The sequence below is a fragment of the Oculina patagonica genome, chromosome 12 (genome assembly GCF_052425735.1).
Source record: "Oculina patagonica isolate OP01 chromosome 12, crgOcupat, whole genome shotgun sequence".
Classification (NCBI taxonomy): Eukaryota; Metazoa; Cnidaria; class Anthozoa; order Scleractinia; family Oculinidae; genus Oculina; species Oculina patagonica.
In genome coordinates this window covers 32,268,903-32,290,681 of record NC_135769.1, presented here as the reverse complement: position 1 = coordinate 32,290,681, position 21,779 = coordinate 32,268,903, and the positions used below count along the sequence as shown (strand labels likewise).

At 40.1% G+C, this 21,779-nt stretch overlaps 3 protein-coding genes across 3 annotated transcripts; 1 reads left to right on the top strand and 2 right to left on the bottom strand.

The window, feature by feature from the left end:
- The first annotated feature begins 20 nt into the window (after positions 1-20).
- LOC144633213 (transmembrane protein 184B-like) lies at positions 21-4,246 on the top strand. The gene is made up of 2 exons (XM_078492037.1): positions 21-414; positions 2,046-4,246. The coding sequence occupies exons 1-2, from the start codon at positions 210-212 to the stop codon at positions 2,534-2,536; spliced, it is 696 nt and encodes a 231-aa protein (XP_078348163.1). The 5' UTR covers positions 21-209; the 3' UTR covers positions 2,537-4,246.
- Positions 4,247-4,504: 258 nt separating this feature from the next.
- LOC144633178 (tetratricopeptide repeat protein 34-like) lies at positions 4,505-10,110 on the bottom strand. The gene is made up of 2 exons (XM_078491983.1): positions 9,907-10,110; positions 4,505-8,343 (listed from the first exon to the last, which is right to left on the bottom strand). The coding sequence occupies exon 2, from the start codon at positions 8,295-8,297 to the stop codon at positions 5,202-5,204; it is 3,096 nt and encodes a 1,031-aa protein (XP_078348109.1). The 5' UTR covers positions 8,298-8,343; positions 9,907-10,110; the 3' UTR covers positions 4,505-5,201.
- Positions 10,111-15,952: 5,842 nt separating this feature from the next.
- Positions 15,953-20,855, bottom strand: LOC144633215 (rho GDP-dissociation inhibitor 1-like). The gene is made up of 5 exons (XM_078492040.1): positions 20,592-20,855; positions 20,406-20,492; positions 20,084-20,160; positions 17,423-17,486; positions 15,953-16,342 (listed from the first exon to the last, which is right to left on the bottom strand). The coding sequence occupies exons 1-5, from the start codon at positions 20,761-20,763 to the stop codon at positions 16,146-16,148; spliced, it is 597 nt and encodes a 198-aa protein (XP_078348166.1). The 5' UTR covers positions 20,764-20,855; the 3' UTR covers positions 15,953-16,145.
- Positions 20,856-21,779: the final 924 nt, after the last annotated feature.

Sequence of the window (21,779 nt, the reverse complement as noted above, 5' to 3'; positions counted from 1 at the left end):
TAGACAAAGTATTAGTGCCAGTTTGCTTTACTTGCCAACTCAGTCAAGGTGAGGCTTGCAGGCTAATAAATAATTAACTCAACATGATCTTTTTTTTAGGTTGGGGGAGGGGGTAGCTTCCCTATCAGTGACAATGGTTAACAGTTCATTAAAGGTAGCACATTAGTCCCATAACTTAGCCTCACCAAGTTTCTTTACACGCAAACACCATGGCCGACAAAGTTGTTTTCTTGTTTCTTTTCAGAGCTGACAGAGGCTATCTGTACATTACAATAGTGTATAACATTACAGTATCCTTGGCTTTGTACGCACTGTTTCTGTTTTATCAAGCTACAAGAGATCTTCTTAGTCCTTACTATCCTGTGTTAAAGTTTTTCACCATCAAGTCTGTTATCTTCCTGTCTTTCTGGCAAGGTAAGAATAACAAATCACTTAATAATAGTAAATGGTTTGAACCCAGGAGCATCAGTAGGTCATACAGTGTGATCGTCGGGGTGATATTAGCTTTAGAATAGTTTGAACCCAGGAGTATCAGTAGGTCGTATAGTGTGATCATGTGGGTGATCTTAGTTGTGATCGTCCAGCTCACCAACAACAGTTCTTCTTAGCTTACCAAAGTAATCACCTCTAGCCAGTCAGTGTAAGGAACCAATCAGAACGCGAAGGAAAAATGTGCAACTGGCGCCAAGCACTCAAAAAACGCGCATAAGTAAGTTATAAGTGGTTTTGATGCTTCTGATTGGTTAAAAAGAATACATATTGATTCTGATTAGTTAGAGCACATTTTAGGAGTCTGTGAACCAGTTATAGAGCTTAGTAAATAAAAGGTCGTGTTCTTGCTCTATTGAGATCAACCTTTTTAACGCCAACTGGTTTTTGGTTGGTTTATTTAGATGTCCCCCGTTGCACCCCCTCCAAAAAAAAAAAAAAACAATTTTCCGACCGTATTCTGTTGAAACGGTTGATAACTGTTAGGTTGTGTCCTATTGAGAGCAACTGTTTTCGGTTAGTTGGGTGGGAAAACCGATTTGAGTTAATTTTTGCTGGGGGGGGGGGGTACTCAAAAAAGTTTTTTTTACAGGGAGGCTCTGCCCGAGGTCTAACCCCTTACCCTTTTATATACCATTTTGACAGAAAAGGCAGCCCTTTCATATACCTTTTATTGGAAAATGGTACCCCTTTCAAATACCAACATGACATGAGATATAATTAAAACATGAAGTTATCTTGTCATTTTTGTGGCGTTTAATAAATTAAGACGATACAGCCATAAGTTGCATCTGTTTGACATATTTAATTTAAAGACCTTTTAACTATCTTAATGGCAGGTTTCCCGTACCCTTTCACATACCTAAACTTGTGAAATCCCTACCCTTTTATAACCTGAAGCCTGAAAAAGGTACTCCTTTCGAGCAGAGCCTCCCCGTATACTATAAAATTCCGGTTATAAGCCCCCCCGCTTATAAGCCCCCATGGTTATAGGCCCATCTACCTGAAAACAAAACAATACATCCGATTATAAGCCCCCTCCCCCCCGGATATAAGCCCCCATCTGCCAGATGACAGTATTGAACAGGGCTAAATGTTGCTTTATAACTTTTTCACTTTAAAATGTATTTTGATCAACACAGCCGTGGCTCGTTTCGAAACATTTTTTTATTCCGCTTATATGCCCTCCCAGATATAATCCCCTCCGTTTATAAGCCCACCCAAAACCCCCTATGAAGTTGTATAAGCTCAGGGCTTATAACCATAATTTTACAGTAGGCAATTATAGGGAGTACCCCCAGGTAATTTTTTTAAAGGATTTGTTAATATTGATCAACCGTTCCGCCAAAATTGCAAAAAATCCAACAAACCTTACCACTGGAAACTGTTTATCCCAAATGAACATTCGTCAAGTGGTATCTAACAGAGTAAAGGGCAAACCTCTGTACAGCCAAACCAACTTAGACGCCTTTCGTATAAAAAATTGTCAAAGATGTCAAAAAGATGGGAAAAGCGTCAAATAACCCTAAAAAATACTTTCGTTTCTTTTCCTTCAGGTGTTTTGCTAGCCGTGTTTGAAAAAGCTGGCGCCATCCGTACGTACCACAACATATCCGCTGGTACAATCGCTGCTGGTTATCAGAACTTTGTTGTGTGTATTGAAATGTTCTTCGCAGCCATAGCTCTCAGGTACGCCTTTCCTTACTCAATTTACCGGCATCAGAGAAAGCTTGACGAGCGAGGACAAGGAATCGCCTTAAAAAGCATCTCTAGGAATCTCAGGCAGACTATAAATCCAAAAGACATTGTGGACGATGCTATACACAACTTCTCCAGGTCTTACCAACATTACGCTAACGCGCAGAACTTAAAAACTTTTAACGAAGAGAGCGCCATGCAAGCGGACTCGGTGACATCTTATCGTAGCACTGTGGTGGACAACTTAGACTCCATCAGGCCGGGCATGCAAGTTACTGTACTAGATGGCCATGGATACAAGTATGATAATGAAAATTCAACACTGTTAGATTCTGACGACGAGTTTTAATTTTTTTCACAATCAATTTATACCAATTTCTAGCTAGTATAGAAAACAGAGCCGTGTAGTAAGTACTACATAAAACGACCTTCAGATTGGACTACGAGTACGAGATTGAGTACGAGTACAAGTTTTCAAACCAAATTCGTGTGCCTCCTATAATCACTTATCATACTAACCTTTTCCCTAACGTTTATTTATATGTTGGTCAGCAACAGGGGAAAGTTATTGTGTCGAAATTCAAAAGTCGTTCTCGTACTCGTAGTTCAATCTGAAGGTCCCTAATGTCTTTACGAAGGGCCTTTGCGTAACGCGTGACTTGAGAAGAAATGTGCGCGTGATGCGTGGAAGAAAGTAGAAGTGTTATACATCATGAAGCATGAATGTGCGTGGATTGCTTCGGTCGTTTGGCTATATTCTTCTGTTGTTATTAATCTCTTTGTTGTTTTCCAGCATGATATTAAACTTATATTTTCTCTAGTTACTATTTTATAACAAATTACAAATGACAAGTCATGAGAATGACGTATTTGATCATGTCTGATCTAAAACAACGCATCTTCCTGGAAGAATTTGAATTAATTCCTAATGTTCTTCATTAAACAGTTTTTTTAAAAACTGTTTAATGAAAAGCATAAGGAATTTTTTCGAATTGATTACATATGTCCGCTGCATATCCATAGTTAGTAGAGGTATAGCCAGGTATAAATGTACTCGATTTTAAACTTAAACTGTCCAAGCTCGTGTAAATAGTAATGATTGTGATTCGACAGGTATTTATTGTTAGTAACGGTAAATTGGAACCCAAATTAGAGTATAAAATAGTAACCAAAATCTCGAGTGAAGAATGAAGTAAATTGAAAATTATTCACGAAGACAATTGAAATATTGCAAGCGCATTCATTGTTTTTATTTTTCTCCGAGTTTTTTTTTTTTCATTTTGGTTCTTCCTTTCTAAGTAAATACCGGTACTATCATTTTCATACCCAAGAACCAAACTGTATGCATTTAAGTGATTTTTTATTTTATTTTGTACATAAGGTGTATAAATAGTTTGTAAGAAGTATGTAGAAATGTTCGGTTCGTTTGTTGTTTTTTTTTCTTTGTTATATACTTAGTTTGTACGAAGTGTTTAGAAATGTTATGTATGTGGTGGCTTCTAAGTAAACATGAGTGTTCTAGATATCGTAGTTCAGTCTACTATAAGTTAGTATAAGTTGAGTTACTACTATAAGATAAGTTTATCAGTGAATGTTGTTTCGTGGAATTCGAAACGCAGTTGAAAATCAAATCTACCACCGTGTTGGATTTTAAAAATAGCTTATATTTTGAGAGTTTTCCCGTGTGATTTCTCCTTTTACTGTAACCTTTGATCAAGCGTTCTTTTTTTTCGCGGCGTCGGAAGTAAAGCAAAAAGAGCGCTTGATCAAAGGTTACCTTTGATGGAAAACGCTCGAAATGTTAGCTAACTGCTTTAATCTAAAAAGGCGGTAATATTTGCCTCATCAACCAAGTTTTAAAAACTAATATGATTAACCATTAGTTCTTTTTGTGAGCACATAATTTTCGTTGCATTGCACTTGAATTGTAAATTTCAAGTTTAGGCAAAACTTTATTTATTCGTACGTAAAATATTCATTTCATGTCTGTACCAGTTTTAGAGTGAGTGTAAATATTGTAATTATTTCCTTTATTAGGCTAATAAACGTTTTGCTTGAAGAGTTGAGTTATGTTTTTGTGTGAAATAATTTTCCCATTTTGCACTCGATTTGTCCGTGTTGGTCTCGCATAGCCTCGTTCCTGTAATCGGAAGATTTGAAAATCGTAGCACAGGTACTCCGAAAGCGTCACGTGACTGACGTTGGTTTGTTGACATAGGAGCGCCCTAAGTAAAAAGGGCGGGAAAAGGTAACCCATAGCTTGGGAAAAAGACATTCTTTTGGTTTTGCGAGATTCATGGAGCAGTTATAAAGGTAATGTTATGCAAAACAAGGAATTTTATTGTCGTTATCATGATATTAAAATACTAGATTATGACTCTTAATGATACGAGACAAAGTTTGACGCCAATTTTTTGTAACAATATTGTATGTAGAGCGTCTTTAATAAACCAATTCACGGCCGGACCCGGTTGTTAAAGCACGATCGAGCTTATCCTGGGTTTTGTCTGATTCAGTTTTATAGCTTCTCATTGAGGTTCGCTGTCTATATTTTCTGTCCGCCAACTCCACAAAACATTAGTAATAAAAACACTTTTACAAAGGATAGATCATCTTTTAATCCTGGATTAGTTTTAATCGCCTTTGAAACTGAACAACTTGGCCCATTGTTTTTGGATTTTCGATATACGGTACCTATTTCAAAAACCTTTTAACGTGTTACCGAAATTGCAACAAATATTTAGTGCGCTTTTACACGCTGTCTGACTTACCACGCAGAAACATTTCTCGAGTTAAAAATTGTTGATGTAAATCGTGTTGTTTTACATAAAGACGAAACAAATTTTTTCCTGTCACTTCAAAAGATAATTGCTAATGGCATTGTATATATGATTCATTATGTTCTTTTTCCTCGACAGTAGCAAACGTTCACATTTCCTATGGCTAAAACAAATTTCAGTTTACGAAAAAGGCACGCGGCTGTCAGTTCGTATATTGAACTAATTCAACTTTTTTTACTGAATAAAACACTTGTTGCTTACTCCAAGTTCAAACTTTCGCTTGAGAGTTTTCAGTTCGATGTTGTTGGGGTCGAACTTCAGTCCGTACGTGCAAACCGTGAGGCCATCAGAGAATTTCTTATGGTTAAGATTAGAGATTGCAGCCTTGATAAATACTTTGATGGCAGCTTCTCTCCCGGGATAGGACGAAATCAGTGTCATGGCCGTCACTTCTTGTGTATCCATGGCAACAACAAAGTCTAGGCATGCGTCATTGAAATTGTCATTGAGTAAGTGAAGATTACCACGTGCCACGAGATCGCCAACAATGGGTATCCCGGATGTAATGACAGACGTCATGTCTTCAATGGCTTCCTGGAAGCGTCGAAGTCGTTCAAAACATTTAGATCGCATGCGCAAAATCTCTAGCCGCTGACCATCAGAAGCGGCAACAGAAAGCGAGAAAAATCCCAGGGCATGGTCGTTTTGGTTCAAGTTGGTATGTTGATTAGCTTTCTCGACAGCTTCTTGAAAGAGACTTTGCTTCTGTGCCGGATTCAAAGCTTTAAGCGCAAAGTTTACTGCTTCAGAATCGATTTTAGCCACTTTCTGAAACTTCGATGCTGAAGTTTCAACTTCATTCAGTTTTATATGGACAAGGCCACTTCGGCTTAGGACCGACACATCTTCGGGACAAAGTCGTTCAGTGATGTCGAGCTCTTCGGCAGCTCTTCGGTAATCTTCGAAAATAATCAGTCCGTCGGCGTACATGCTGTGGTAAGACACCACGTCACCGCCAATTTGAACCAATAAATGACAAAGCTTTAGGATGAACTTGGAGCGAATGCCTCTTGACAGGTAATGAGAAAACAGCGTTTGAGCACAGTCTTCAAGAGTTGCTAAAATAAGACGTTTCCGATCTTCCGGAAGTGAAAGAATGAAAATCTTCAGTGCTTGAGTATTGAGAAGTAGAGCTTGCAACAAGTCTTGATAACTTGCCTTCCGGTTGTTCTTAAGGGTAAACAAAAGTCCTCGCTGGCATAACACTTCAACGTGATTTGGCTTCTTAGCAAGCACTGAAGTAAGGTCCTTGATGGCTAAGTCAGTTTCTCCCTTCAAAGCTTTCAACTTTGCACGCCAAACGTAAGATTCAAACGCTTTGTTTGGAGAAGCAGCGATTGCCACGGAGAAATATCCTTCTATCGAGGCATCTCCAGAACGGGTGTTGAATCTCTGCACTCCCTCGCAATGCGCCTCGCGCGTTAAACGCGCGCGATCGTCATCAGTTAATCTCAGCATAGCGCTCGACAATTTTTCCTCGCCGATCGTTTTCAGGAGAGCGCAAATGTCTTCTAGTGCGTCAGCTGTTCTTTTCCTTCTCATTTTCAACGCAGCTAGATGCAAAGTAGCTAAATAGTCATCGGGATTGTGTGTTATCAAGCGAACAAGAATCGCCTGCGCTTCATCCATTTTACACAACGACTGTAAAATCTCCGCGAACACGAGATGGCACTCGAAGTCCGTGGCAAACGCGCGGGTTAAGATATCGCCTAAAGGAACAAGCGAGGCTTCCTTGCGCGAATCCTCGTTCTGTTGACGCTTCTTCGAGGCCGTTACCAAGTATTCCTTTATTTGATTTTTCATTGTCTCTTGTTCACAGTCTGACAGATCCGTTATCCAGGTAACTGTAGCACCAACCGAGATCCCACTGGCAGCTGTCAAGTCTTTGGCTGCTTTCTCGAGTTTCCCGCTCATGAGCCAAACAAACGCGCGGCCGCAAAGTGCTTGAACAAAGCTTGGCTGGATGTCGAGTGTCATGTTAAAGTCTGCGAGAGCGTTGGTCATGTCAGCGGTTTTCATGTGGCAAAAAGCGCGCGTGTAGTAAGCTTTGGAACACAATGGGCGCAGTGTGAGCACCAAATCAAGTGTTTTGATTGCATCGGCATCTTTGTCTTGAAGCTTCAAGCACTCTGCAGCGTTCACTAAAGCGTCGACATTATTGCTGTCCATAAGATACAACAGCCGGTACATCTGCGCTGCTCTATCAAGGCTGTCAGCGGTGATTTTAGTGTCAACTGAGCATGCGCTGTTCAGCTTGACTTTGAGGCGGTAGTGAGTGAGAAGCTCGGAGGAAAGTTGCTTTGAAAGGGCAGCAATACTATTTTGATGTTGGTGTGGTGACGCAAGTATGGTGATCTGAGTAACGTCTTCATCAATGGCCGCAGCACAGAGATAGTCATTCAGAGCAGACTCGGTTTCCTTCAGAGCTAAGTAACACTGCGCTCTCTGAAGAATCAGCTCCACTGCTTCCGCTCTCTCTTTTTTCCCGGATGAAGTCACGTGATCTATTCCATCCGACAGCAGGACCACCGCTTCCTTGAACTGGTTCAGTTTAATCATGTGACTTGCGCAGTCTCCAAGGGTGGCAGAATCCTCGGGGTTCAAGCCTACAACGATGCGGTCAATTTTGATTAGCAAGAACCTCTCGTCTACGCTAAAGCTTATTGACTTCTTGGCAAGTCTGGCAATTGCCTCGTAAAGCGCTTCTAAAATAGCAGGGAATAGTTTAACTCCTGTTTCTTTGATGCAAGCTAAACCAGCGTCAAAATCTTTGTCACACGCGGCGATGAAATCATTCACTGCATAGCCTTTCTCGTTCAGAAGCAGGTAAACCATAGCGCGATGAACCAGGAAGAAAACGACATTGCTGTGATTGGAAAATACCTTCACCGCCTCAGAGCATGTTGTTATGGCTTCCATATAACTTTTACTTCGCATCTGCAATCTGAGTTTCGTCGACCATGCAACGCGGCTGTCTGGGCGTAGTCCTGGAGACGTAATGAGATCGCAGATTTGTTCAAGAGTAAGCGTTACTCCTGAATTCAGCAACAAGTGCGCAGAGTCGCCCCCACAAATGCACCAGTCCTCCAGGGTACAAAGTACAGTTTGTAACGGGTTTTGCGGCAAGGTGACCAGGTGATCCTTGACAAGACAAGGCTCCAACGCATACGCCTTGCAGAACTGAATGACTGCTTCCTCAGTTCGTTGTTTCCTGAGCTCTTGATTAGCTGATGCAATGAAGGCGAGCGCTTGGCCAATGTTGTCACTCATTGTGAATGTTTCTCTTGGTTGAAGTTCGTCTGATCGTTCACAAAGACTAACAAGAATACCCATGAATTAGCAATGGTATATCACAAAGAATAGTGCAATGTTATGTAGAGAGAAGAAAATAGCTAGAATGCGAGAAGTCGGTCTTTTTCCTCAAGTCCCCGCGTGACCGGAAAGGAAATAATTATGCAAATGAGTGGAAAACTAGGTGGAAAATAGGGCGAGGCTTCTCTGCAGTCCCTTTCTTTTTCCTTCGCTCTACCCGCGCTTCTCGCGGCAGGAGCGTTGTCAATGCGCAAGGTCCTTCGCAAGTAAGTTCGTTCTTGTATTCGCCTCGCACGCTAGGAAAAGTAACAGATTGCTCGCAGTTTATAAAGAAACAGAACAATATTTTTGTTTTTCAAAGAAAGGCAGGACTTTTTACGGCTATAGACAGGATTTATGAACTTATAACATGATATAAATCCTGATCTGTCCGGATTAAAAGGACGGAAATATGCGCTAATTGAGTGTTGATAGTGGTGATGACAACTGATTAAAATCAAGTTCCAAAGGAATTTTTCTGGCATTTTCCAAAATAACACCATTATGGCGCTAAGTTGTAGAAAACATTGTTCTTCAAACTGAAAAAACCCCCACGTCGAAGCCTTATCTTAAACGCTGTACAATCTGTTTTTGCAGCTGTAAAGTCTGCCTTACAACTTGATCTCCTCTAAAACACATTTTTCTGCTTTCTTATTATTACAATGAGTCGGAAACTCAAAACTTTTCTTTGTCCCATTTCATCGTTCTCAATTTTTGTTAAGGTCACGCAATCCGGTCACGCGTAACGCCTTCCATTTATTGCAAGCAACCCATAGCAACCTTTGCCTAAACTGTGTTTACATTCTCGTACCTCGAGTCAAAGGGAACGAAGACCCTGGGTACGAGGATGCTGTGTTTATCAAAACGATTTTGGGGTGGTCTTTGAAAAACAGCTGCTAAAGGTGTAATAACCTTTAAAATTGACCCCAGACGTTTCCACTCAGAATGTAAGAAGAAATATTTTAGAGACAAAACAAAAATTGCGCATGCATTTAGTAATCTGGACTAATTCACTCACTACCCGGCTGGAGAAATTTCATAGACGGGATCCATAGGGTCTTTCTTAACTCTTTCGTGAAACTATCGGCTTATCATTTGCCTATCGCGAACAAAACGTAAGTGTAAAAAACATTGCCAATCGATATAAACCCCGAGATAAAGTTGACACTTCCATCTGTGTATGTTAAGTACTTTCGAGAATAGAGACGGTGTTCAAAAATCCAATACGTACATAAATAGGACTACTGACATGAACAATAACAAATGCATGCGGCCGGTTCGCGTGCACCGAAGACTAAACATTTTTTCTTGCCATACTCGAAGCAGATAATTGAATTTAAATCGTCCTGTTTAGAGATGCATTGAAGAGGTATATCGGACAATAATTGAAAATTTAATATGAAAGCAATACGATTTATGGACAGGTTATTAAGAGGCGAAATCACGCCGGTTTTGTTCAAATCGTTCCTAGATTCTTAGACAAACATGAAGACAGTCAAATGAACAGTTGGTTTTGTAAATGACTTACCTCAATTAAACGCGGGAAAAATTCCAGCCGATGAATGGATTTTTGGCGCCAATAAACAAGACAACCAAAAAGATATTCAAAGAGAACTAGATCCAGATGTAGGCTTAGGTTAAAGAATAAGAAAATCGCTGTAGTTCTCACAAGCTAGACTCGCTAGAATTTAATTCATTCAGAGAAAAATTACTTGATGAGGTATCTGCGGCACCCCTGGATAACATAGCGTCTGATCTGACAGCTCAATGGACAATCTGTAATTGTTTGAATAAGGTTTCTATTGGTCAATCAAACTTGACAAGGCGTGGGAACGCTGGCTTTTAATTGGCTGGCGTAGCTAATCTTCTGATAGCCGATCTGCGCGGGAAATCCGCTGAGTGAGGTATTTCCGCGAAAGAAATTCTGCACAACCAACACACAGCCGCACGCGACCAGAACGATGCGGGTGATATTTTTTGATATTTTTGCCTAATCCTTAGCTCGAATCTTCGAGTTCAACCGTTTGTGGTGATAATTGAATGTTTACAAATTTTCAGCCACTTAAGAACTACCGTTCAACTATCCGGTATTCTCGCAAGTACTCCAAATTACACAGCAAACATTGTTCCATTAGCTACGGTGTTCAATTACTTTTATTTGAGGGCGGAATTTAGGAAATCGGGCTTCTATGGGCCATAAAAATGGGGTTCTTCAACTATTTTAGGCCAAACGGAAAAGGGTTTATTGCTTAATTAACAAATGACATTTCCTTGCCTAAGCCTATTTCAGTAATCTTCGTATATCGGGCTGGTCAGGACTGATCATCATGCTAACACAAGCAAATACAGACAGTAGGAATGTCAAAAAGGTATTTAGACTATTCGATTACTTGTATATGGGACACGCGATTTCAACACTTACATGCGCCCTGCATATAATATACGATAGTAGATTCCGAAACTTCAAGTGCAACAAGTCATCAATGTTTTAACAAATCATCATTGAACAAAAAATTTACAAAAGTCCACGAAAAAGACCCACGTATGGACCGTCGTTCTGGCCGTGTAGCCTTGGTAGACGTTTTAGACTTGAGCCGGAAACGATTTCTTGACAACTTTTGTTTTCCATGAAGGATTTAGCCGGAAATTTTTCTTTTTTAATGTTTGTCTTTTCTCCATGTCTTTTATCTTGCCATTTTAGGCTCTTTTTGGTGTTTAAAAAAGGTTGCCAAATATAGGTGAGAAAAAAAAAAACCCGTGCATTCATTGCGATAGTCTAATGCTATCGCTTACTTTGGTGATCAAAAGCTAATTTCACCTTACTGTGTCAATACATTATCAAGGAGTTAAGTAATGAGAATTAGAAAAAACATCAATTTGAGTTCAGTCCTGATGTACAACCATATTCTCGATCTTCTCATTAAAAGAAATCTAAAGGAGTTGATGAGGTGAATTGATAATGATCAGTGAGAGTCTACATATAGTTGGAGAGACGAAAAACTGTTTTCTTTGTAAAACGGCTTTGTCTGAAAAAAGACGCCTCATGTGTTAAACCTATAATCTCAGTTTCAGTAAAGAAAATAATGTTTGATTTAATTTAAGAATTTTATGAGCAGGCGTCTCCCTTTAAAGATAAACAAAATTTGCACACGAAAGGATCGGTATTCACTTGTTATGTTCATGAATACTTTCACATTCAGTGTTCAAGTCGATTGATATCGATTTATCAAAGCTTCAATAGCTTTCAACATGGTATTTTCTGGCAAATTCACCTACTGTATTTTTAAACAAGTCGCGTGTTCCAAGGGTATTTTGGGGAGTTATTAAAGTAGATTAACATATTTTACAATGTTTAATTTGCGGTATTTTGGGGGTTTACAATTATTATATGGATATTTTGTGTGTGCAGTAATCATGGCGCCTTCACCCTTCGCCGTCTCGTACTTTGCTCCCAATCATTTGAGTGTTCAATTCGATTCAATGGAGGAACAGCGGGGTGGGTGGAAGGGAGGGAGGGGGACTGATGGACACGATGTCTAAACGAACTGTCAAAAACTAGAAAACGACAGAGGCAAATTTTTCTTAGTTTGGGACTAGTGCAAACATATACAAATGCATAAAACACCAAAACTTTCGGAAAAATAACTTTGCGTTTCGACGTAATTTTTCGAACAACAGAGAAGTCAGGGCAAGATATGAACTCAGTAGCCGGAAACGATACTTGAAAGAATTAAACAGATAATGTTTAAGAGGTAAAAAATAAAAGTTCATTGTAGTGTCAATCGGGCTCAATTTCATCGTTAATCGCGTCCTCAATTCCGGCTGATTGTACAAGCCAGTAAGCTTATTGGCATATATTCAGTATATTACCTTCCGACCGTCAATAACAACCTTTTGATACAGATGACATTTAGGACTTCGAAATGTGAAGCATTCAATAAACTGTTTTTAAAAAAGTGTGCTAAGTGTATGGACACGAAATAAACTGTCATAGCTCTTGTCTACTTCACAAGACACAAGAAGTCATGTTGCAGGAAAGGCGAACAGAAAAGACGTTTCAAATTCAGGCTAAGAGGCATGAACAGGAACAAAACCAGTTTCACAACGCGTGTCCACACACAAGACATGTAACAGGGACATACTGCAGCGACACATCTCCTTCAAATATGTAAGGATACTTTTCAGACGACGTGTCGCTGCACTTGAACATTTCCTTGCTCCATTTTCTTTGTGTGTATACAATTCGCAATTTTGTCCCAGTTTATGCATTCTGTGTCTATTCCAGCTACTTTCGGCCCCTTTGAGGTACTGTACTTAAGTCACACAAGATCGCTAGCTCTTCTAAGCAGAGCTCCAGAGTGCACTGCGCGCCTTATGTTTCCCTCTCCCTAGTCTCCAACGCGCGCTAGATTACGAATCAGCAAAGCGCGCGAGTGACGTCACGACTCAGAAAAACCGAAATGGCGGACGATTTTCCTTAAACATTTTCTAAAACAGACGTTGTTCCTTAAACACTTTCCTTAAACGGAAACTTCGCCTAGATTCCTTCTGTTTTTCTCAGAACACGCTTATGAGCCTCGTTCATTGTGTCGTGGGGGTTACATTCATTTGCATTCTATTTTTAGACCTCCCGTGCTTTGCTATTCAACAAAAGCCTCTGCAGAGGAGAGAGAGCCACGGTTGCAACATTGTTATACATTTTCTTGTGTGTGTATATCCTGCTACATGCCCATGGCCGGGCTACATGTCATGAGTTCTGTCAGGAGCCTTGGTTCCGTTAAGTTTTGAATGTTCAAAATCAGATGAACCGCCAGAAACTTGCAACAGGGTTTCTTTCTGTCTTAAATTTTTGGGATTTAATGTATGCCTTGAGCACGTTGCTGTTTTTACCGCCATTTGTCCGGTAGGGAAATACAGTAGACCCCGGTAACTCGAACTAGGAAAACTCGAACATCCCCGCTCACTCGAACAAAATTTCGTTTCCCTTGATCAAAAGTTGGCTCAAATTTACCCCGATAACTCGAATTCCGGTTCTTGCAACTCGCCACGGATGTCCATTGACGGAGTAGAGAAACGAACAGATCACTTATTTGACAGCCATTTGCCACTCCTATTGTAAGAATTTATGATCGTGTTAGAGTTTCTGATGAGATAAGTTAAATTTCCACTGAACTAATCGCTGAAGTGCTGAAAAAAACAGTAAATTATCGTTATTAACTTAATTTTTAACTCGAAACCCTGCTAACTCAAACTGTTTTTCGTTTCCCTTCAGAGTTCGAGTTACCGGAGTTCTACCGTACGTCCTAGGAAATTGCAGTGGTGTCAAAGACTTTTATCTGGGAAACACACTGCAGTTAGAAAAATATTTCAGGTAAGCGAGTTAAAGAATGAAAACCAGCTTAGCTCAAAACGAATTTAGTATATAGGATACATTTTAATAGACTACAAAGAGATAAGCAAACGCTGACCTGCAGACTGCAAATGCAGCCAACACTTCTAGCTAAGGTTGGATTTCTGTCCTGCTCATCTCCAGGCCCCGGTGCATCTCGTCGGCCGGTGAAACGAGGGGAACAGGGAGCGCGGCCTTGATGGTTAGGCGGCGAAACGCGCTCCGAGTGCAGCAGGCCAGGTCCACAACTTAAAACCCACATGCACAACACGATGCGCACCGCGTTGCAACTGGGGACGAGGCCAGTTTCTAAGCCCGAGTTGTTTTGCGCGCGTATTTGGAAAACGCGAAAGGCGAGCGACAGCCTCGTGCGGGAAAAATCTCACTATTCCCCTCGCGTGGCCGTCTCGCGCCTTACGCGTTTCCCAAACGCGCCTCAAAAACTACACAATACACAAGAGTTTTTTTGTGTCATAAATTTATGCCAGTGTTGAGCAAGCCATAAAAACATTTTTGTTTGGTATCCTTACTTTTGCTCAGGCCTTCCTAGCCTGCGTGGCCGGCGTTCAAAGGGGAAGGAGGAGGGGAGTTCGAGCGCGAGTTGAGCACTTTTCTCTTCCTCCCTTCCTCTTTAGAAAAGCCTGAGTTAAACAAAATAATGCTTTAAATTTGCTTTAAACTATTTTGCAGTTTTTGACCATAATAAGATGGTCGTTATCAACAACAAACGTCGCCAAAACTTGCAGCAGCCTGAAAAATCCATTACCATTCCATTGACATGATTGGCCATGGCAAGTGATATGGAATTTTTCTGACCTGACGCAAAATTTCTTGACTTCTTTAGCCTGCAAATACAGCCACCTAGCACCACTTCCAGCCTCTTTAGTGTTGACAAACACCCAAAAGGCTTAAGTATGTGATACGACAGTCAGGGCCGTAACCAGATTTTTGACATAGATGAGGCAAAAGTCGCGAGCACCGAAGGCGTGAGCCCCCAGTGGAGTCTGGGAACATTCTCCCCAAGACAATTTTGAAATCAAGAAGCTCTAAAACACCATTTTCATGAGGTATTTCTTCAGAAAAAAATCAATATTGATCAACTGGGGATTATTCTCCCGACCAGGCAACCCTGTAATTTTTCTCAGCAATTTTTACTTTCTTTTGATCGCACATACTTTCCCAAGTCTTCAAGAGCCAGCTGACATTTGACTTTTACACTGCCATCCGTCATAACAGTGGCCGAGGATTTTTCTTAGGAAGGGGTGCACCACACTAAGAAATGGCGTAAGAAAGGTCATCTCAGGGGGGTAGGGTGTGCACACCCCCTGCACCCTCCCCTAGATCCGCCACTGCATAATCACCATGGCAACCAATAGCAGTGTAAATGCAAAGTCCTGGATGAGTTTAAAAATTGGTAGTTCGCAGATAACTGCAACTCGCTGTAAATGGACTTGCTAGTAGTATGTGCACATGGCACTTCTCACAAGCTCAATCAAATTCTCCTTTCTGAATATCACAGAATTCTTTTAATGCTAGTTCTGAAGATATGGTGGTACATCAAGGCAATATTGTTTAGTTTATCACTTTCATTATTCTCGTCACATGTATCCTTTGCAATGTATTGATACTGCAAGGAGAAATTACAATTTGATCACTTTTGGGATTCAATCATTGAAACAAGCATCTGCCATTAAGATTCAAGGAGCTATGTCACAGGGATTTTGTGGATTTTTGGTCTTAACTGTTCTGAAATTAGTGGTAGGTCACTAACTATGTAGCCTGCGAGCACAGATGTGTTTCCAGTCGTCGCTTCTCCTTGCGAGAGAAAAGTGATGACCTGACTCTTTTCCGTTTGTCGTCGCTTCCCTCCGCGACAGAGAAGCACGACTGAAAATACATCTGTGTTCACAGGGAAAAATCAAACCATGGCTACAAACATGGATTTTTTTGAAGACATGCAGAAACAACTTGAAAAGTTTAGTCTTAATTTTTCAAGTTGTTATCCATTTCCATCCTAGCTATCCGCAGCCAGCCTCTTGTTAACAGTTTCAGTGCTCTAATATGGACCATCATTTTAGGGTTTCCTACGACACAAATATATATTTTTTGGCTGTTCAAAAATCTGTTAAAATCCATGACAAAGCCCCTTTACCATTCTAGGGACAACAATGAACAAGCTATGCAATATATTGAAAACAGCTTTATACAGTCATTTAATATTAAGTTCACAATTTTTGGGGGTTATCAGTATTACTCATACATTATCACCTTGGGGACATTGCACAGCATCACAATCAATCCTAAAAGACTTATTTTCCTACAATACAGCTACAGAAAACATTTAACAGTCTACATCTTCAATTGTGCTAAACAAGTTGCTACTCCCAGTCTTTCTTAATGTCAAATGCCCATTCCCATTCGAGGAAGCTATTCTTGTCATCATCTACAAACTTGCTCTTTAGCGTGTAGTGGCCACGAGCAATCATTCCTTTGGGAGCCTCATCAAATGGGGTTTGGTATTGATGAGGTTCAGCCTTGGGACCATAGCTTCCCACCATCAAGGAACTCTTGTCAACTGAAACGTAACATGTCATATACATCAATTAAAAGTCTTGAAAGAAAAAAAAAGCATGCCTGTTGGTCCAGAGTGAGTGTAATGACGAGTGTAATGACCATGAAAATGATCATGTAACCTGTAACATATGGCCTTATGCGCCTACTGGCGTGAGGAGAATTGATGATAATGAACCTGTAACATGCGTGCAATTTCACAATGAAACCTACCAGTACATGAATGTGTTTGCGAAAAAAGATCACATTTTACCATGATCTACACTGCATTGTAGCATCTGATACAAGAAATTGGTCTGACTATTATTAGCCTGAAATTAATTTCCAAAATAATATTCACCTTAAAATGTTCTGGGAAGTTGTTCAAGGAAGTTGTTAACTTAGTCCTTGTGCATTGTTGAGTTAAATGCAACAAGTCAAGCACTTTTGGATTTTTAAGAACACTTGAGAAGTGCAAACCACTTTAAGAGTGTTTCTTACTGTATTGCACAAGCTTGTTATTTTCAATTATTTGCTATTTTACTTCTTTGTTAAGTCTGTGTCATGTTTTTGTTTTGCTGTGGTTCTGTTTAATACCATTGTAAAGTATGAATTTAAAATCTGTCCCGCTGATTCTGGGACTAAACCTGTTGTTAATGCAGGTCAGTGGGGATGAAGGAAGGAGGGCACTGCTGGATTTAACTGATGCAATAAAGCATCTTGCCCCAGAAAGGTATCACAATGGTCCATGGACAGGCAGGGCCTGAACCCGATCCTTCTGGTCTGTGCCAGAGATTGGGACCTCTGGGCTATTCTGAAAGACGTCTGAATCTGATTGGCTATTGAAAACTTGTTCATTTCACCACAACCTCTGGCGCACACGCACTATGTAATCGGAACCAGGATTTCCTGGTTCCGGTTTTGGATTCGTCCAGAACCGTTAAGTTTCCTGACCGCTGGTCAAGGGGAACTCAGGCTCTGGGAACGAGATTGGGCCTAAACCCAGACCTCTCAAGGCCAATCAAGGTCACTACACATCTACACTGTACCAATACTTAGTACAACTACAATAATTTTTTTACAGTCTGTGATTTTTTGGTTTTACCTCGTATTCCTTTTCTGTAGGTCACTTGATGATACCTTAGACCTGCCACAATTTCACGGTTAACCTAAACAAAAAGACAACATTGTTGTGCTTAAGAGACATGCAACCTCTGTTCAATCAACCGTTTAACCGGTTTACAGTTTTTGCTGCTGTCAATCATCTAAGCCAAACTCTCAGGAAACAGAAGTTCACTTCAACTGGGTCAAAAGCTGTCAGCTGTGATTGGCAGCTTTCAATCCATTTTCTTTGTTTCTGTTTTTGAAGGTTCATTGGTTAACACTATAGTGGAACCCCGCTCTACAAGCACCCGCTTAATACGGACATCCCGGTATTACGGGATGGTCCCAACGAAAACCTCATACACTTTCTCTTAATTAACCCGCTTAATACGGACACCCGTTAATACGGACAATGGACACTTTTCCATGTCCCGAGTGACACACTGTCATACATTGTCAACCCCGCTTTATGGACACTGTTTATCTGTGCACTGTCAATTTTAATTTTCGCGATTATTTGCTAACTTTGCCCTGGTCGAATAATGACAGAATTGGACGAGTTAAAACGATTTTATTACAAAGAGGGGCTAAATAGCGTAACTTCCAAAAGTTTTGTCGACTCTACAGTCCGCCTGGTTGTGTGGCAAGCTAAAGCTTCCGTGCAAAGTATAGTTACCGACTTTTTCAAATGAGTTTGTAGAGTTTAAGAACAGTTATGGTCAGATTTTCAGTTACAAAGGAAAATTTATGGAAAACGTTCTGTTGCTGTCGAAATGCGTTTTATTTCTTTTATATTTAAATTTATAGTTAAGTTGCGACATTTTCAAATAACTCCACCGTTGAGTTTATTCAGCAAAGTTAAGTTCGAGTATCTGACTAGATCGTAAGTTGTTCGCAAAAAAACTATTAATTTTAGTCAGAGAGTTTACAGTTTTCAATTGTTACAGTTACTGCACAATTAGACAACGTTTTGTTGCCGTCTTTGTGTCGATAAAACTTGTATCCGTGACTTTTTCTGAGACCCCACTTAAAGAATCCCGCCCACCCACTTTGCATTGCGCGCCTCAAAAGCATAATCCGCCATTTTGTATGACATCTAGTTTTGGATAATTTCAATATTGTGGTCAACAATCCAAGCGCATCCTCGCGTACACGCTGTGTTCGCTACTTTAACTCCCGTCAAAATCTTTAGTAATTATCTGTGGTTTATTTCGAGTGTCTATTTTATTGGTTTCTTTCAATTTGTCATTTAAATACTCGTTTGTATGTCGGATGGCATTTCGCGTTCCAAAGCGCGGTCGGCCGAAGACGGAACAAACCAAGAAAATTATTCTGCGGCAATCAACGTTCGACCTCTGGATTCAAAGGAAGGAAAGCCTTGGTATCAAAGGGCTTAGTAATAGCCAGTTTGCCGAAATATTACTTCACCAAAGCCTGGAAGACCTTCGTGAACGGTGCAGATCATACGAAGCAGATGAAGATGAAGTCGTTCCAAGTAAGTTCTGAGCGAAATATTCCTTGTTTAAACCAGTCTACTAAAATATTTCACATCAGTCTAGAGAGCAACAGTAATTAATTTTGTTAGTTTTAAGTTTGTTTTCAAGCCATTTGTCCATTTGTTGACGTTCCTGAACTGGATCTTGTTTTCTTGTGTTGAAATCCTCATATTTTCTCTGCATGTACACAGATACGGTGTCTTAGATCTGTGCCCATATAAGGAACGGATATCAGGAGTCCCCGGATAATAACAACAATAGAGGCGCGCAATGCAAAGTGGGTGGGCGGGATTCTTTAATACGGACACCCCGTTAATACGGACAATTTGGCTTGTCCCTTTGGTGTCCGTATTAACGGGGTTCCACTGTATAATGAACTTCAGAGTTTGTGTGTTATTGAAAAGCACAATAAGTAAGACAGAGCAACCACTTAACATCATCAAACTGAATTTTGAGAAATATTAAAGTCAGTTTTAATAAGCATGGCAGCTCACTGGTTTCAGTGCTAATGCCAGTCTCTGTAGCATTTAAGCACAGAATGTGTGGTTCCGGAAAAAAAGGACAACATGCAGTTAAGTTGGTTTTGGAAAACCACTGCTAGTGAAACTGTCCAATACTCAGTATCTGTCTCTCACACTAGACCTAATAATTATTTATCAGATTACTCAGTCTGTTTGAATAAATAAAAACTGAAGTTTTTAATGCAAATCCCTAGTTCATGTTTGCTTTTGGGTATATCAACTTCAGGAACTTTGTGTACAATCTAGACTTTTGAACACTTTTTCAAGCATAACAACTTAAAATTAAAACTATTATTTTAAACTTGTTTCGTTTTCAACACAAGGTAGAGCAAAATTGAATTCCAAATTCTCCTTATAAAACAATCGTATGTCAATTTGAGCTTACTACCAACATTCAACTTATAACTAACAAAGCAAATAAATATGGCCACTCCAGTCAGATTCTTATAAAGGATAATATATTAGGAAGGACGAAGCGAAAGACAAAACAACAACAATAACATTGGAAAGGAGCTAACTTCAAAATAAAAGACTAATTGCAAAGGTGAATTTTCCTTTCTTATTATACAATATTCAAATGGGAAACAAAAACTTAAAATAATTTACATTCACATTATCACATACCGTCAAGTACTCGACATTTACCTTAAACGTTATTTTAATTCTGTAACTTGCTCCTTCTTTGATAGTCATAGGTTTGTCTTTAAGAACACTCAGATCTCCTGTGAAATGAAAAGAGAAATACAGTGTATCATGCAAGAGCTGAATTGAAACGATCGAAATTTACACCTTTAAATTCGAACGTTCTGTCACGCACTGTGTAGTTCATTAGACGAACAAAAGATCGAGAGAACAGATGATATAAAGCAAGAAAGCAAAACGCCAAAGTTGTAACGAGATAGGAAAGGCAAACAAAACGACGGGAGTTTGATGATCAACTCAAGTTCAACTAAATTTTGTTACAAACCAGTTAGATCGAGCTCGATATCTTCTCGACCTTCGACGACCACCGACATTTTTAGAACCTGCACGTTGGGGCCACTAGTATCAGCACCTGAAAATAAGAAATAAATATCCTTACATGAGGTCTTGATGCAAGGATCAGCAAAAAAAATATTAATTGGACAATGCGAACTGATCACTTTTAACTTGCCGGCGGGTAAGTCGCCGAGTAAAGCTTGCTTGTATCTGACCAGCGATTCATCATCGGCGTCTAATTGTTGAATTTCATCCACGCTTTTTTGAGCTGGTGGCTTATAACCCGGAGTCTCTTCTGGCTCTTCATCTTCCACTGCAGCTGGAACTTCTTCCGCTGGGTCAGCCATGGTAAATTTTAATACACGAACTAAAATGCGAACGTTTCCTGATGCCTTCACACTGCCTTGCTCTTTGCAAAGTAGTACCACCCCGTGACGTCAGATGCATGATCAGCAAAACCAATCAAAAACCCCAATATATCGAGCATACCAAGTGACCAATGAAAAACGTTTTTCTAACTATACAGGAAGCGATGTGAAGTCTGATCTGATATCTGTGCACTTCTGTGCACATTGCATTCGTGGTTACGTATATCTTATAATACGGGTAATTGAAATTTGTTTTCAAACGAAAACAATTATTTTTTCGAAACAGTCTTTATGATACAATGTGACCACTACTGACGAACAGGGAACCCAACCCACTACGGAAAGATTGCGTGACGAGTCTGCGTAGGATAGGAGGAAAAAATGCTTGAGGAATAAATTGTAAGCGCTGCTTGCTATCTGATAAAACTCTATTTCGTGGTTTAGTTTGGGTTTCCGCGCAGTCTTCCTGCCTTTGAACTGAAGTTTTACCAAAGCAGGAGTTCCCAGCTAGGGCTTGCCAGTACTGTGGTCAAAGTCCAAATATATTTTACTTGGTGTGCGAGGTGTATTGACTGTCGCAGGTCTATCAGTATAATCTATCCTTTTTATTTATAGATTGCCAATTTTGACATGCTCTAAGTTTGGCCTTTTCAAACTCAATCTGAAGGGGGAGATGGGGGGGGGGGGGGCAATGGGGGTACTCGGATTTAAAGTGACGGGGATGATCGAAGGATTTTTGGGGGTTTGAAAGTTTCGATTCCGGGATGTTTTTATTCAAGTATGATGTATTTGGGTATTAAGGTCGCGGGGGACACCTTAGGCTCATCATTATGCATTTATTTAAAGCGTATGCACGAAGTACAACGACTGACATCGACAACTTTACGAGATATTTATGACTGGACAAAAATATGGGCGCGTGCGCGTGATTTGTAAAAAATCCCTGTTTCTTTGATATTTTAACCAATTTAAAACAACACTTAGCGATGTACGTT